The sequence below is a fragment of the Eurytemora carolleeae genome, unplaced genomic scaffold, assembly GCF_000591075.1.
Source record: "Eurytemora carolleeae unplaced genomic scaffold, Eaff_2.0 scaffold415, whole genome shotgun sequence".
Classification (NCBI taxonomy): domain Eukaryota; kingdom Metazoa; phylum Arthropoda; class Copepoda; order Calanoida; family Temoridae; genus Eurytemora; species Eurytemora carolleeae.
This window is the reverse complement of record NW_019396314.1, coordinates 70,730-88,635: the sequence shown is the minus strand read 5'-3', so window position 1 is coordinate 88,635 and position 17,906 is coordinate 70,730. Positions and strand designations below refer to the sequence as shown.

At 33.6% G+C, this 17,906-nt stretch overlaps 1 protein-coding gene across 8 annotated transcripts; it reads right to left on the bottom strand.

The window, feature by feature from the left end:
* Nucleotides 1-489: 489 nt before the first annotated feature.
* Nucleotides 490-15,468, bottom strand: LOC111700737 (nucleoporin-like protein 2). 8 transcript variants are annotated; one of them, XM_023471766.1, is made up of 15 exons: nucleotides 15,365-15,468; nucleotides 14,826-14,934; nucleotides 13,763-13,822; nucleotides 11,884-11,953; nucleotides 10,656-10,759; nucleotides 10,217-10,299; nucleotides 8,916-8,972; nucleotides 7,348-7,629; nucleotides 6,712-7,073; nucleotides 6,383-6,416; nucleotides 4,838-4,894; nucleotides 2,649-2,710; nucleotides 1,170-1,841; nucleotides 874-948; nucleotides 490-692 (listed from the first exon to the last, which is right to left on the bottom strand). In XM_023471766.1, exons 1-13 carry the CDS (start codon nucleotides 15,423-15,425, stop codon nucleotides 1,734-1,736), a joined length of 1,449 nt encoding a protein of 482 aa, XP_023327534.1. In that variant the 5' UTR covers nucleotides 15,426-15,468; the 3' UTR covers nucleotides 490-692; nucleotides 874-948; nucleotides 1,170-1,733. The 8 variants fall into 8 exon arrangements, with proteins under 8 accessions (XP_023327534.1, XP_023327535.1, XP_023327539.1 ...); XM_023471767.1 differs by having other exon boundaries at nucleotides 899-948; XM_023471771.1 differs by having other exon boundaries at nucleotides 874-898; nucleotides 1,665-1,841.
* Nucleotides 15,469-17,906: the final 2,438 nt, after the last annotated feature.

The following is a 17,906-nucleotide window of genomic DNA, read 5'->3' as shown; positions in this document are numbered from 1 at the left end:
AATTTTAAAGTTTTGATTGGGGTTCAGCTTATACTTTATTCCCTTCAGCTTATACAAAACATTCTAGAGAAAGAAAATTTAATTTACTTCATAAAATTCAACTTCTTAACCAGATGTTAAAACCTCAAAAAACTAAGTTCATAATAAATGGAATTTACAATAAGATTCAATTCAATATTTGGCGTTTAATAAGGTGACAGAATTTTTTGCCAAAAAAAAACAACTTGCTGTCAAATCCTCGAATCAAATCATACAGTAAGAACCAGAAAACTCTGGAATAGGACTTTAAGACTCAAGTTAGGAATTTAAAAACAGGAATTCACAAACTTGAAGTTTAACTATATTTTTACAATTAATTAATGACAATCAAAAAGTATAAACTTTGTACTACTTTATTATAACAAATTATTTCTTATTTTATTTTAACATTTAGTCGACATAGACTCCATGGACACTATTTCTCTATCTAGTAGAGACATAATTTTGTGCTTAAAAAAATGTTTATCTTTTATTATATCTAAAATAATGATAATAAGTAAGGATATGCTCAATTATTTTACAATACTTACAAAGGTTAAACTATATATAAATGTTAATACACCGTAAAGTTCATGAGAAATATATATTTTTTTTGTTCTTCGTGATATATTTTTATATTTAAGATTGATTTAAGCATCAAGTCAAGTCAGTGTCTGAAACAAGAATAGTACCGGTGTCCGAATTTAATGAATTTAAGCTGCGCCTCAAATCCCCCCAAAACCGGTTTTAAATGAGCGCCGGCTTAAATCTTGTAAAATTGATTAAAATTTAAAGTGGGAACAACCATATTTGAGCCGCGGCTCAAATTTTTAAATTCGGTATTGATGATCTAACTGTAACCATCTGGATCCGGTATGACCTAAATGGGACCATTTGGATCCAGTATAATCCAGCTAAAACCGGTCTGATCTACAGATGTCGGCGTTTCTATCAATACAATGAAGACGACTTTTCTATCGTGGTTTTGATTTCTAACAAGATTTTTTCAAATTACAAACAAGCAATTAGAAGCTGTTAATGGACAGCTTCTCTTTGTTTCCATGTTTATATGTATCTACTATCTATGATATCTAAAATCTTGGTAGAAATAAAAATTGAAATAAAAAAGTCTTCATAGTATTAATATATACGACGGTTCGATCTAGTAGGATCCGCTATGGTTTAACAGTTAGCTGGAACCGGCAAGCTTAAACTAGCTGAATCCGGTATGATTTATCTGGAATCGTAGGATCTGGTATGTATGATGTAGCAGGATCCAACATGATCTAGCTGGAACTAGCTGGAACTGTTATAAAAGTGCTGGACACAGACTAAATCCGGTATGATCGAGCTAAATACCGACTGAACCTGCCATGATCTAGCTGGAAACCGAGTGAATCTGATATGATCTAGCTGGAAACCGACTGAATTTGTTACGATCAAGCTGGAAACCGACTGAATTTAGTAAAATATAGCTGAATACCGATTAAATCTGGTATGAACTAACTGAATACCGACTAAATCTGTATGAACTAGCTAGAAACATACTAAATCTGGTATGATCTAGCTGAAAACAGACTGAATCTAAAATGATCTAGCTGAAAACAGGCTGAATCTGTTATGATCTAGCTGGGAACAGACTGAACCTGGTAATAACTAGTTGGAAAACGACTGAATCTTTGATCTAGCTGGAAACAGACTGAATCTGGTATGATCTAGCTGGAGACCGGCGCACACATCTCTTGAGCTGGAGGATTGATCGGAATTTGACCAAGCTGGAAGCTAGAGCTTGAATATGCTTGAATATCCTGTTCTGTGAGCTCCTGAACAACAAGGGCAGATTTCAGTATGGTTTTAAAACCGTTAATTATTCATGTATTTTAATTCTCATGAACCATTTTTATTTATTATATAAATATCTCCATTAGAAAATTCTATTTTCCTTAAAAGGAACGCAAGCGTAATTTTAAGTGACCCTCCATGTAAAGATGGCGATTTCCGATTTACAAGATATCCTTGAAACCCTAATCTGATCAAAATGTGGAAGATATCGTCGTTTTTTTGGCTCAACCTCTTTCTTTCTAAAATATTTTCTCCTTTGCAAGGAATGCCACAGTCATTTTTTGAGAGAAACCAAAAATGAAAATGAACAGTTTAAAGAAACGAAAACATTTCAATCTTGATCAGACAAAGCTTTGAAGGATACCGTTGTAAACCGGAAAGTGTCATCTTTACATGGAAGGTCACTTGCTTACAGTCCCTTTAAAAAATGAACAATAATGCTTGGGCACATATTCACATCACTATACTCATCTTTCAGAAGAAACGGTCAGAAGAAACGGCCGATCCGAACAAGTAGTTACGCGCGCCTGCCGCTTTGAATTATAAAGACAGAGAGAGAGCCTGTTCTAGCCGCGGCCAAGAAAGAGCCGTAAAATAACCAAACCTTTAAATATATACTATAATCTCTCTCTTTCTTGCAATTCAACGCGGCAAGTGCGCGTAACTTCTTTTGAGCAACTGCCTTTAAAACATACCGATTTTTTAAGGCCTGATTTTTTAGCTTTTACTCTACGGAATGCTGGTTTACTATTATTATTATTATTTTTGAAAAAAATAGTTTAGTAAACCTGAAGAGTGGAATAGACACAGGAGGGATCTAGTTCTCCAATCAAACTTTTACCAAACAACCCTGAAATATACAATCTTCATTAAAAAGTCTTGAAAATTATCCTCTTTTCTTTTCTTTAACACTAATTTCATTTCAATAGCTCCTTCACCTAGCCGGGGTATGCCATACAATCCTTTCAAGTAAAAATATAGAATACTATATTTTTAGGGCGCTTCACGTCCATCGTCGATTTTAACATTTTCAAAATTTAACAAAAATCAACAACTTTTAAGAAACAAATTTTTGTAATTTTGAGGGTCCATAAACCTTCCACGCGGTCATGCAAGGTCCCACACAAAATTTGGGCCGGATCGGTTCAACCATTTTGACTTTTATTGAATACAAACAGACAATCAAACACCCAGACACCCAAGCAAAGTATATAGAATATTGCTCGATACCAAAGTATAAAATACTAGCACTTGAATATACTTGGGAACCCAGCGCTGCCAATTTTACTAAAAGTTACTCCAGTCGTTTAGAAGCACTTGAACGATTTGACCGGGCAACAAATTTTCGCTATATCAAAGTCGACCCACTCAACTTAGAATCCCAAAACGAAGCTAAGAACATGTCCGTGGGTCTCCCGAGTTCCCCAATCAAAATTTGAGGCAAATCGGTCTAGGGATTCCTGAGTTATGCTCGGACAAACAAACAGACAGACAAACAGAGATACGACTTTATATGTAGATACCAAAACATCAGTGTTCCAAGAATGATACAGTTTTACCTATAAAAGATGAGACTTTGATGACCTCAAACTCTTTAATTTTGTAGATCTGTATTCTATAGTTACTTCGTAATCGGTGTTAAATATTTGGTCTTAAACAGTGTTTAGGAACCATTCCATTTTGATGTGGACTCTGAAACAAATGGATCCTGGCCCTACAAAAGATTTACCAACTAAAAGCAAATAATTTATATTGAGCCAGGAAGCCAAAATGTTGCAGTTCCAACGGATCCGGATCCTAAGAACAAGTCTTACATAGGAAGGAATAAAAAATATTTTAGAGAAGAAACCAAAAAAGTGTAAAGCGCAAGGAGCTGTGTATCTTACAGTTATAACCAGAAAACTCTGGAATAGGAAGTCGACTTTAAAACTGAAGTTATGACTTTAAATAAGAGCTATGACCATGAGGCCCAGTAATTGTGCAGTGTAAACAGACTTATTTTAATTCATAAGGGATTTAATAACTTTCTAGTAGAGATATTTGCTTTGAAACAACATGAAATGCACTTTATTAAAGCTTTAATGTCGTCTTCCTATTCCATAGTTTTCTGGTTATCACTGTAGGAAAAGGATGAATAAATTTTCTACACTCGTCTCATCTTTTGAGTGTAACCCTGCATCATAAACATGTTTTTCCTTTGACAAATAACATTTTAAATGTTTTAAAATGTGAATTATGTGCATAATAGTGAACATTAAACTTTAAAATAGAAAAAACAAACTCACTTGAAAAATGTCGTATTTCTAAGAAGAGAAAGAAGAATGCAAGCAATTTAAATTCAGATGAGGGGGAAATTTGTTTTTATTTATAAAATTCAATGGCTTAAAATCAATTACTGTGATCTCAACGGTAAATATTTTTTGAGAAATATTCCTCATCCTTGCAAATGACGCCCCCCCCCCCATCCCCACCCACTTTCCGTTCAAGTAATTTTTAGATACCACTTAAGAAAACATTTCTCCACAGTTTCATGGGCCGGGGAGGGGGTTATAAATGCAATCAAAAATTGTCCCTAACATGATAATCGTTTAAGTGTCATCACGTAAAATTTCTCATATTATTTCGCATATTTTTGGTCAAGAAACTTTTTTATTCTCTTTATTTATTTTCAAAATACAGAACGAATATTCTTTTCAACCTTATAAAGGAAAACTGTAACAACGAGATATACACATACAAAACTCTGGATGAAAAAAGTTTTTTAAACCAATTTAGTTTTTACATAAAAATTCCTTAGCGTTTATGAAATACAGGTCATTATTGTGAATGAGAAAAATTTATGTTTCCTAAAGCCGGCAAACCATTACAAAAATTAGATTAAGAGTTAAAATTATTGAGATAAAATATACAGGGTGAGTCGAAAAAGTGTGAAGGAGAAAAAGCGCGTAAATAAAATCAAGATTAATTTTCAACGTACCTGAAGGTTGAGTGGGTTGACCGATAGAAGAGGTGGGGTCAGAGAATATATCTCCTCCTGCAGTACACAATCAAAAAGATAAACAAACAACTAATGGCCGCAGCAGTATTTCACATAAAAGGGGATTCCAAAATATTGCATTAAAAAACTCATGACAAATTTAACTGTATCAAATTTCCCTATTTTTGGTAAGTTTCCTTCAGTGCTTAGGATCCGGATCCGTTGGATCCGAAAGATTTTGGCTTCCTGGATCCGGATCCGGATCCACAAAAATATGCGGATCCACGGATCCGGATCCAACCAAATATCAACCAAAAACTGCAAAAAAAAACTTTTTTACTCCTAAATTCCAATTCTGAACTTTTGAAAAAAAGAGATTATAAAAATTTCTTCATTTCTGAATGGTTAATCAAGTTTTAGGATAAAAATAAGCGAAAAAAATAAAACAAAAAATTTGAAAATTATTTTTGATATAAAATATCAGTAATTCTGAACGAAATGACCTGGATCAGGATCCATTTTTTTCCAGTGCGGATCCAGGATCCGAATCCGGATCCGCATCAAAATTAAATGAATCCTAAGCACTGGTTTCCTTACAGGTCGGAGGAAGGTACACATTTCTAATTTCTGATTTCGATTTCTTTAATTAACTTTAGACATAATTCCAAGTACTTTTTCAGTTATTGAGTGGCATGTCCGATTCAAAAATGTTATCTTAAAAGCTTTGTCTGATCACCAATACAAGAGATAAGACATAAGATACCATTAGGGTGACTCGCAAAAATTCTCCCAAATAAAGATTTAATTTATTCGAAAAAATAATGGCTTGTTCAACGAACTACTCAGGTAGTTCGATTTTATTGGGTACACAATAGCAGTACTGTGCACACCACCAACCTCGTTATATAACGCCTAGTTGGCCTTTTTTATTTGTTTTAGCTAGACATCCCGAAAATTGCTTAGACGCAGAATTTCTTCTGGATTCTTGGGGCTTAGCTCTTCCAGCCATCGTGCATCTGAGATTTCTCTCAGAGTGTCCCGCAAATCTACCAATCCATCATCGATAAAAGTTAATTTCAACTGATGTTCTCCAAAAGCGAATATTGTAAGAATTTGGCACTTTTCAAGCTAGGATAACGACGATATTTAAACATTATTTGTCAGAAAAAGTTAATAAAATTTACATAGTATTCTTCTATTCAGACTGAATTTTTCTCATTGTTTTTAATATTTTAGGTAACTTAAAAATTATCATTAAGAGCTTTACTTTTGACCGCAAAAATGTTTCTACAAATCAATACTGAAGAGTAAGTTAGTCTGGTAATAAGCTATCCCCGGCATCAAACTTTGTAAATTCCCACAAGAAGTATCTAGTTAAGGATTTCCTTCAAGCTTTTAAACTTTTTTTATTAGATCCTAATTCCAGGAACTAGGATCCAGGAACAAGGATATAACAATGTACCTAAACTTGAAAAGGGGGATAACGATCGAGTTTTAAGGGGAGAGGGGAGGCGGTAGAGGGTGTGTAATTTTATCTTTTTATTCCTGAGCTAGGTTGAAGAAACATTGTGCCTCCATCCTAAAATAAAAAAAACAAACTAAAAATAGAAAATAAACTAATAAACGACGGATACTCAATGTTCAAACAAACTCTCCATTAACAATCAAATTGATGTTTTTAGAAATTAAAGACGCCCTACTCCCATCGTTCAATCGCGAAGTGACAATACTAAAACACGGTTGAACAATGGTCTTATGGCTTGTAATTGTTATCAGGGATTAACCTCAAATACTTAATATTGAGCACTAATAAGAAATTTGCAAAAATAAAACTTATCACTATAATACAGCATTTTCTGTCATTCAAACTGTACCTGTGGTGGCTGACTGAAAGGAGAGCTTGTTCCAAAAGTCGATGAAGGCTGTGTACTAGACGATACAGCAGGTTGGCCAAATGTTGAGTCTGAAGGTTGGCCAAAAGTTGAGGATGCAGGTTGGCCAAAAGTTGAGGATCCAGGTTGGCCAAAAGTTGAGGATACAGGTTGGCCAAAAGTTGAGGATGCAGTTTGGCCAAAAGCTGGTGCAGTGGGTTGTCCAAAAGTTGAAGCTGCAGGTTGACCGAAAGCTGGTGGAGGCTGTCCAAAAGCTGAGGCTGCTGGTTGGCCAAAAGTGGGATTAGGTGGTTGACTAAAAATCCCACTTGAAGGTTGAACTGGATTACTGGAGAATATGCCACCTAAAGTTAAGATGTTGAAAAAATGTTTTAGTGAGTGAAAAATGAGTTTGTTTTTTGCTGACTCGTAAAATGTAAAGATTAAATGAATTCATTCATTCCATTCAATCATAAGAATAATAAGGACAAATCATAACTTTCCTAAATTTACGGGATTTTTGTCAGTAAGGTTAAATTTTTGTTAAAAATTTTTTCCCAAAAATTTGTTAAGGGTGATTATAATATCTAGATTTAATATATTTAAGACATTTATTTTTAAACAATAAACAAATTTCACCTGCCGGTGCAGTAGCTCCGAAAGCACTTGAGCTCCCTCCACTGCCTCCAAATATTCCTCCAACTCCTGAACTAGATCCACCTCCACCAAATATCCCTCCCCCAGATTGTCCCGAGCTGCCTCCAAAAAGGCCTCCTGCCGAACCTGATGTAGTAGACCCACCTCCAAAAATACTGCCTCCGGTAGAACCTCCAGTTGATCCTCCTCCGAATAATCCTCCTGAATTACCTCCTCCGCCAAATATTCCTGCCCCTCCTGTCGGAGGTGCACTTCCAAAAGCACCTAATTCAACCAAATTGATCTCAATTAAACCCGATCAAACCAAATTGAACCAAACCCTACGCGTGCCCCCTCTGAGGGAGGGGGGGGGACTCATGGGGGGTCTTCTAATATTACATCTTCCTCAGGCAATCTACATTCTACATTGCATTGCATTGCACTCACCCAAACTAAAAGATTAAGAAAAGAAATAAAATATATTCTGATTCACAACAATACTCTTCAAAGCTTTGTCTGGGCAAGTATTGCATTAAATATTCATGTTTCCCATTTTGAAAACTGAATATTTTTTTTGTGGTTTCTCTGCAAAAGTGACTCGCACATTTCTTGCTTCAGAAACGATGGAGAAATAGAGGGTTCAAAGGTACATCAGACATGCCACTCAATAAATGGAGGGTCACTTGAAATTACGCATGTATTCCTTTAATTATAATTACATCGTTAAGAAAAAAAAGTACTTTAAAATCTCACTTTTGCCCTTAACTAAAAAAGTTTCACTAAAGCTATAATCAATACTGCCTTCAGTGTAAATATATATTTGATATCATAATTTATTATGAAATATGTATCAATCCTATGAAATATAGATATTTTTTAGAAACATTTCCATCTATATTTTTCATCCCTTGAAGCTTACACCACANAAGAAAATTACATAAATTTAAGTTTACATAGTTAAGAAGGGTATCAATATTTTTTCAAAAAAGGGTTTTTTTAAGGGGGGGGGCAAATTGTTGCCAGTGGGGGCCACAACATGTGCCCCCCACTACACAAATGCTCTCGTACGCACCTGATTTAAACTAAACTAAACAAAACTGAACCAAGATGATCCGAATTAGTTTAGAATAAACTGTACAAAACAAAATTAGACTAAAATATACCGGATTGAATAAAGTCATCAAGAAACAGAGATAAAATTAGACATACGGATTTCTCGAAGCTTGTAAACAAAATCTTTCATAAATTCAAATATACTAACAAAGCACAAGTAGAGGTGTACATTCTATTAAAAAATCCCTGGTGTATATTTTCTTGAAAAATCATTCCCCCTCGGCCTCAACCCCCTTTTGGAATTTTCTCCACTGATGTAGAATATGTTTTTAGGGTCATATTTCCCGAAGTGGTTGAAAATAAATTAGTTTTAGAGGAAAATAAATTAATTATTGGGAAAAAAAGTTTTAATAAGTATGAAAAAACTTGACTTTTGATTTCCATTTTTTTTTCTTCCAATTGTTAAAACATACACCCCTGTCTACTTCTGTTCTGTTAATTGGATTTATTTGGTTTCCCTGTTTGTGAAGTACTGTTGCCTCCAAATAATGATTTACTAGGGCTTCCAAACAATCCTGAAAAAAACAGTATGAAGGGGTAGAGATGGGCGCGTTCAGCTTTTTTTCAATTTGGTTTGTTCATTGTTCGTGAACGACCCATTTGGTTCATTTTTTTCAATCGTTAATAACAAACTTGATATTAATCGTTCTTATAATTATCGTTCATTTTCCATATGTTTCGTTCGATTTCTCACTGAACGATTTTCAGTAAAACGTTCTTTCAATAAAGTAAAGTTTTTTCAAAAAGTTAGTATGAAGAAATTGTTCGTTTCTGAAAATAAACTATCGTTTTTATAAAAAAAATTTCGACAAAATCGTTACTTACTTACTAGATCGATTAACGATTTTAAATAATTCCTTTTTGTTAAAAAACGATAGTTTTCTCCTTTCCCTGAACAATCTAAGTCTTTCATTCATCGTTTTTTTTCTTCTAAACAAAACTATCGTTCACGAAAAATTTCGTTCGTTTACAAAAACGAAATCCATCTCTACAGAGATAGGATTGTTCCTTCCTTAAATCTTCCTGGTTCCCTGGTACAGGATGTTTCACTAAACATAATAGTTGAAACGAATTTAATACCTTTTTTGATCTAAAACCGCTAAATAATGAAAGTATGAATCAAAAAAGTTATAAACTTGTCTGTTTTCATAATGTGGTGTTCCTCGTATGTAATTTTAAAAATGGGTTAAATTGAATGTTATACAATTTTGGGTCATCTCTCCAATATCATGTTTCATGGGACACACTTTAATTGTAAATCCACACAATTTTTCTGGTTAACTTGAAATAGCGTCTAAAGTCACATCAAGTATTTTCAAGTGACCTTCAAATAAAAATCCCCCATTCACTTTTTAAACTTTGGGCTGATCAAGGATGAAATGCTTTTCCTTATTTCTGTACAGAAACCCTTGTAATTGTTGAACACTATGTTTGGAACCTGTTTTAAAAGAAATATTTAAATTAACTTTCTAAAAGTGGAAGAATATAAATATCCAGTGGAGCTTTTGAAACCGCGTTGAACAAGGAATATTCTAGATTTGCCGTAAAATAAATGTGACGTCCGGGTTGATTTCACAAAATACGCTAACTTACACTCTAATTTTGCAGCTTATCAGTCAACATTTAAAATTTAGAAATTGACTGAGTACTCTTTCCTCGATGAATATCCAAAGGTTTAATGCAAAGTGGGTACCCTTGTAAGTCGGGAATGTCCTTATTTAAAATTTTGTTTACAGTCCCTTTAAGCTGAAGGAAGTACCTGGGGCAGGAGAAGACGATGATCCTCCGAAGAGACCTTGAGAGGATTGTGTCGGAGAAGAGAATATTGAGGCTGGACCGGATCTATAAACAACTATCTTCAACCAGTTTATGGTGCATGTTGGAATTTTTGTTATGAAAAATGTGTGTGCGCTAAGCACAAAATTGGGGAAAATAAATGATTTTTATGAGGAAATTACTTGTATTTTAGTGAAAAAAGTATATAAAAAAGTTGATGGTTCATGTCCAATTTCTTATTTATTCCCCGTGGTTACAAATAGTCACTACCCTGAGTTAGGAATGTATAAAGGGTACTGGGTAGTATGGCTGAAATGTATTTTCTTTACTGCATTACAACGTAAAAAAATTTCATCCACAAAAATTCTTTGATAATTTTCAAAGATTTTCTTTTTATTTTAGATAAAATAGATTGTAATTACCCCAGACTGTAGTCACCAATGGGTTCTTTGTTGTATATTTTGACAAGAACTTGTTTCAACTGCTGATCAGGGGTTAAAAGAAGATTCCGCTTGGACATATATTCCTGCAAATAAGATAATTAGTTTTTAGAATTTGATACATTGTTCAAAAATATTTTCTTCCTTCCACACTAATTTTGTTCTTTCTCTGTCCTAATTGATAAGTCAAGATGGAGATCTATAGTTACATTGTAATATAAACTATAGATTGAATGTTAAAATAAATAATAACATCAAGAAGTAATATCTGTTTGTCTGCTTCTTTGTTTTTATGTCCAATCATAATCTCAAGACTACCTTGACCGATTTGCCTCAAATTTTAATTGGGGAACTCATGGAGAACCTCGGGAATGTTCTTATCTTGGTTTAAAAGTTTTAAGTTGATTGGGATGACATTTATAGAGAAAGTTTAGTGTCCAGAGCCTGCGATTTAAAAACTTCGGCTCGAGCCGTAATTCCTTAAACCCGACTTTTAGACCCAATCTTAGACTCAACTCTGACGACAGCTTGGGTCACGTGATTGGCAGCTGCAAGATCTTCGGCTCGACTTAAGGAGTTAGGCTCAATGAAAATAAAACCGACCATGGTTGGTTTTAGAGGAGAATAAGGCTCAATGTTGCGTCTTGTTTAAACCACATATGTACTTGCGTATACATTTTTCTCAGCAAAAAGTTCGTATTAGAAATATAATTTATAACGAAGTGGATTTGCTATTAGGAAAAAAAAGAATGTAGAAGCAATTTCAAATAACCCTCTATTTCTAGATGTAATTTTTCATGCAATCACAAAAAAACCTTTCTTCATTTGAATTTTCGAAAAACCGCTTTTGACAATGACAAAGAAAATTCAGGATTTTCTTAATTTATTTGGTCGTCATTTGCATGAAGTTTACACTGTCTGTTACATTAATGTCGATGATTAACCACAGATAATGAAAGGTTTAAGGGTACTCTTGTGGATCGCCAGGTTTAAGGGTACTGTTGAGGATCGCCAGGTTTAAGGGTACTGTTGTGGATCGCGATGTTTAAGGGTACTGTTGTGGATCACCATGTTTAAGGGTACTGTTGAGGATCACCGTGTTTAAGGGCACTGTTGTGGATCGTAATGTTTAAGGGTACTGTTGTGGATCGCCATGTTTCAGGGTACTGTTGTGGATCGCCATGTTTAAGGGCACTGTTGTGGATCGTACCTGCTTTAATTGTGCAACTTTAGTTTGATAATTTGTACTCCCTGCCTTCACATTTTCATACGCTTCATACCTCAAATAAAGAAATTTCATAATTCCTTGTAAATCAAAACAGAGCTGAAAACTTTAGATAGGATATCCTTAATCCCGATCGCTTAATCTGAGTATCCAATTTTCTTCTTCTTAATCCTCTCTTTTGGATAACCCTTTATAATTACAGATACGATGCTATAACGGGACCTCTTTTTCAGATTTCTTTTCAAATAGTTCAAATATCGGTTGGACTAATATCCTATTGAACTCAAGTCAGCCTTTCACAAGCCTGCTTTTCGAGAATTTAAACTAAAACAAGTATAAAGTTTATCATGTTAATATGAACTTATTAAAAAACATAATTATTACATTTGAGGAGTATAGTCATTGTGAATGTTAGTCTTAATAAACATTAAATCCAAAAACTTATGTTTTTTCAATCGATCATTAGTTTTGATATGACACCGCAAATTCGGAAAAATAAAAAACCGGGTTTTCAAAAGTTAAAGAGCACATCTCTAATCTATGGAAATTAATCTAAGGGCTAAATTAGTCTGGAGATTAGCAAAAAGAGAGGATCAAGCATTGATCTCGATATCCACCATTCTAATTAGTTTTCAGCCGAGGATATATTATTTTCTCACATATAAATAAAATCAGACTTCTAGACCTGTCATACTTCGCTATACCGGAGTCCGAATTTAAAGAAAATTGAGCCGCGGCTCAAATCCACCATATGCCGTTTTCAATTGAGCGACGACCTTAATCTTGAATTATATACAATTTTAAGTGAAACCAACGATGTTTGAGCTGCGGCTCAAATTCTTTAAATTCAACCTTTGGTTTTATGATTTGTAATGATTCAACGAATTATTCAGTCATTTTTTAATAAATGTAATTTTCACGGACAACCGACATCGGGCCAGTCTACGTTTAAATCGTTATTATGAAATGAAACCACATATGTACTTGCGTATACATTTTTCTCAGCAAAAAGTTCGTATTAGAAATATAATTTATAACGAAGTGGATTTGCTATTAGGAAAAAAGGAATATAGAAGCTATTTAAAATAACCCTCTATTTGTAGATGTAATTTTTCATGCAGTCACAAAAAAATACTTGTCTTCATTTGAATTTTTGAGGAAAAACTGGGAGAACTAAACCTCTGCACTCTAGTTGTAAGACGAAAAAAATTCGATATGGTCCAAGTATTTAAAATCCTGCGTGGGATAACGTCGATTTTTCCACCTGGTTCACATTAGTAGGAGAAAATGTTGTCAGACTTACAAGAAGTACGGCGTACGCCATGAATTTAATACCCATTAGGAATAACACCGACATCAGGAAAAACTTTTTTAGCAACCGAGTAGTCTCTACCTGGAATTCTTTGCCCACTGAACTAAAGAAATCTAGAACCTTGAATACCTTCAAAACCGGACTCGAGAAAATAAATATATAATCTATTATGTGCCTAGGACAGAGAGCTAAAGGTAAAGCACAGAAGCCAAGTTTGATTGATCTCTGTACAGCAAGGACAAGAAAAGAAGTCTGCGTTAATGGACCACCCGATCTTCTGCAGTCACCAAAACAAGTAACAAGTAACAATACAAAGAAAATTCAGGATTATCGAGAACTAGTTGGTCGCCATTTGCATTAAGTTTACACTGTTTGTTACATAAGTATCGATGATTAATCACAGATAATGAAAGGTTTAAGGGTATTCTTGTGGATCGTAATGTTTAAGGGTACTGTCGTGGATCGTAATCTTTAAGGGTACTGTTGTGGATCGCCATGTTTAAGGGTACTGTTGTGAACTCACGTCTGCAGACACTTAAAAGCTTTTTTTACCTTAATTCTTCTGGACTGAAATCTGTTAAACCAGGAATACTCGGACAATCCTTTGCACAACTGAAATAAAAATTGAAGGTAATGTTACATCGTCTATACGCAACATCCCCCATACTGAACTTCCGACCTACTAACTTTCCGACCTACTAACTTTCCGACCTACTGTGATATTGAACCTATGCCAGCTATTTATTTTTGCATTATTTGAGGGTTAAGAAAATTCTGGGACGAGCGCTCCGGCTAGGACAGGCTAGGGGCTGAGCGCCGCGGCTAGGACAGGCTAGGGGACCGAGCGCCGCGGCTAGGACAGGCTAGGGGGTCGGGCGCTGCGGCCACAAGTCCATATAGCAGCTGTAAAACCACGTACGTGCTAGTAGGTCAGATGTGTAGTATGAAGATTTGGCGTAGGTTAGAAGTGGCGTATAGCGGATTTGCGTAGGTCGAAAAATACACCCCCAAATTGAATCCTTTAAAACTTGAAATTGCAGGATCCATTTATTTTTTAAGCGGATATGGATCAGTCATGTAAAAACATGGACCCACAAAAATTCTTTAAGTTTTAGAAAAAACATATTTTATAAAATTTCGCGATCTTTATTCTCATATTTTTTTTGAGAAACTTTATATCCAAATTAACGAATACGACATGAGTTAACTTGCAAAATCTATAAAAAAAGTGTTACTACAATTAAAGTGGCCCTGAAATTAAGTTCTGGAATAGTCCTCCTCAGTGCTGAGGGTCAGGGTTTGATGGATCCGCATATTGTGTGTTGCCTGGATCCGATATTAATAGAAAAAGGGGAACCAAAATATTCAAAAGTCACAAATGTCAAGTGTAAAGAAACTAATATATTAAAGACGATATAGAAAGTCTTCAATTAAAGGGATACAGGCGAAATTCTATGTGACCTTTCATTAAAAAAGGAATATATCCGATCCAGTTAAAGGTTTAAAGGGTACTATTGTGAATCGGGGAGGGGCCCCTCTTTAAATGGAAGATCATTTGAAAAACGCTAACAGTCACTTTAATATCCGTGTTTTTTTGGGACACTCTATACAATACCTGTAACAAGAAAAGACCCATTGACCAGATTTCTCCCATGATTCCATATCTTGCTTGACAGTGTTAACAATCTGATTCACCACATCCTGGCTAGTACCAGCTCCACCACCTTTATACATAACACTTGACATACAAAATTCCTAGACCACCTACGATCAAAAATTTTAATTTGGGGTTGATGCGGGTGCATATTTTTCAGATTTTATAGGCTTTACAAACAATATGAAAAATGTACATCAAAAGGAAAGGTTTATCATTGTTTGTGGTACTTTTAACCTAAATATTCATAAAAAACCCTAAAATTTTCTGAACGCTTTACGCTACAGGGAAAAAAATATTATATTTATATACCCCTATATTATAGTTTACCCAAATCACAACAAAGATGACTGCATCTGAAAAATTCCTCATTAGAACATTCAAGTCGATATTCACGAATATTTATTTATCTCGCCGTCAGAACACGTCATGAATATGCAAAACGGAATCAAATAGTATTGGATTTGGATCTAAATATATTTACATAATAATTATAATACCTTGCGAGTTTGAACCAAACTTGTTTGGAGCAAACACATTTCCCTGGCTACCGCCAAACATTTTTTACAAACTAAAAAATCTGAAAACTCAAATATAAATGACCGGCGCTATAGTTCAGAATAAATTTACTAGAACATTAGTTAGTATGTGACTTACAGGGTTTATTATAATAATAATAATTCTGAACCAAGATTAAAGAATTTAATTATTGGGTAATTTCCTAGTATACGATTTTTGGACCCCCCCCCCCCCCCTCCTATCAATTTTGTACATGGGTGTGAAAGGAAGTTTCTTAACTTAACCTAACCCTACAAAAAAATGTTTAAGGTTTTTATTTTACGTATTTTTTAGGTTTTTTCTTTACTTAAAAAATTGTATTTTTTTTAGAGTTTAAAAGTTTGATGCAAACCTAAAAATACGTATGTTTTCCTAAATTTCATACCAAGAAATTTGGCAAAGTTTTTATGTTTTTATTTTATGTATTATTACGTTTTTTTAGGGTTTTTCTTTACTGAAAAAGTTGTATTTTTTAGAGTTTGAAAGTGTGATGCAAACCTAAAAATATGTATATATTTTCGTAAATTTCATATTAAGAAATTTTTCAAAGTTTTTAGGTTTTTATTTTACGTATTTTTTAAGTTTTTTCTTTTCTTAAAAAATTGTATTTTTTAAAATTTTGATGCGAAACCTTAAAATACGTAAATTTTCGTAAATTTCATACCAAGTAACTTTTCTAAGTTTTTAGGTTTTTACTATACGTTTTTTTATAGTTAAAAAGTTTGAGGCAAACTTAAAAATACGTGTCCGTAAATATATTCAATATATTCACAAAATCTCAACTGCCCAAAAATGCATTTTTAAGTTAGAATTTGAAAATATTTTGTACTCTTTTTAAGTGAATTGTTCTGGAAAATGCAACCTTTCAAAATTGCTATCATTTTTGAATAAATTGATGTTTTCATTAGAATCAATGTCAGTAAATTCTCGATTTTTGGATAAATAGAAGTTTTACTTTGACAGTCTTGTAAGTTGTATTATATGGATAATTGTATAAAGTATAACACATATTGAAAATACAGACAAAATGCATATATCAATGATGATTTGGATGGATACAGATGAAGGAATGTTGATGGTGTGAATTGGATTGAAAATAATTAATATTAATGAATGTGGATTTAAGAAATTTGTGGAATTAGTTGTAGAAATGAAGGAATAAGTGTATTCAGGAATTTGATCCGGGGGGAGCTCAGCACGTCTTTTTGGGTCTGAAAACCCCCTGAATTCAATAGATTTCACTGATCCAGGGGGGGGGGGCTTAAACCCATCCTCCCCCCTGAATAAAACAATGCCTATGCAACATTTTGGTTTTAGAACATGAAAAATACGTATTTTTACGTATAGGTAAACCTAAAAATTCCAAAAATTAAGAAATGTTAGGATTTTTTCAAACCTAAGTCTACTTAAAGGAAGAACCTAAAAATTCCCGATATCATTGGATTTTTTAGGTTTTTTACATACGCATTTTTACGTATGTCATGTATGTATGTCAGATTAAATACTTATTTTTACGTATAGGTAAAACCTATAAATTCTGATTATTTTTAGGTTTTTTAATTACGCATTTATACATTATTCATATACATATTTTTACAGATATTAAATAGTATTTTTACGTATAGGTAAAACCTATAAATTCCAAAAATTAAGAAATGTTAGGATTTTTTCAAACCAAAATCTACGTATAGGAAAAACCTAAAAATTCCTGATTCATTGGATTTTTTACATACACATTTTTACGTTTGTCAAATACGTATTTTTACCAAAGAAATTGTGAGGAAAATACGTATGTCATATGTATTACTAAATATAAAAATACATGTATTTACGTATACATGTCATACATATTTTTAATTTTTCGGGTTAGTTATAGGGTATAAGCATTTTCCGCAAGAAATGTTTTTTATTTGCCTTATTACAATCTTCTTAGTGCACTCAATGAACAGCAAATTTTTTTATGTTCTTTACTAATTATCTCTTGAGTTTAAGATTTGAAAAGTGCGAAAGCTCTGAGATCAAGGGGGGAGCTACGCCCCTTCTTTAAAGGTCCAGGGTGGGGCACTGCCCTTGCCCCCCCCCCTGTATACGCTCTTAGTATGATGTGGGGCACGTCCTTTACAACGTATAACAACAGACATTAAATTAACATCTTTTTATAGAGTATAGTAACGTCATTTTGACATCACAAAAAGACATCAAATTCATGTAAAAACAAACTCATTTTAATGTCAACAGGACGTCATTTTATGACATTATAGATATGATGTCAAGTATCCTAATTATGTCAATTAGATATTAGTTATATCATGTCATATATTTTGAATGTTTGAGTCATCATTATGACATTATTTGACGTCACTCTACCCTAATTTGTATCCAATTTATGAAACCTAACATCTCAATGACATTCACATAGGATTTTCAATTAAAAATAAATTTTTAACTTTAATAATTTATTTTTATTAAATTTTACAATATTTT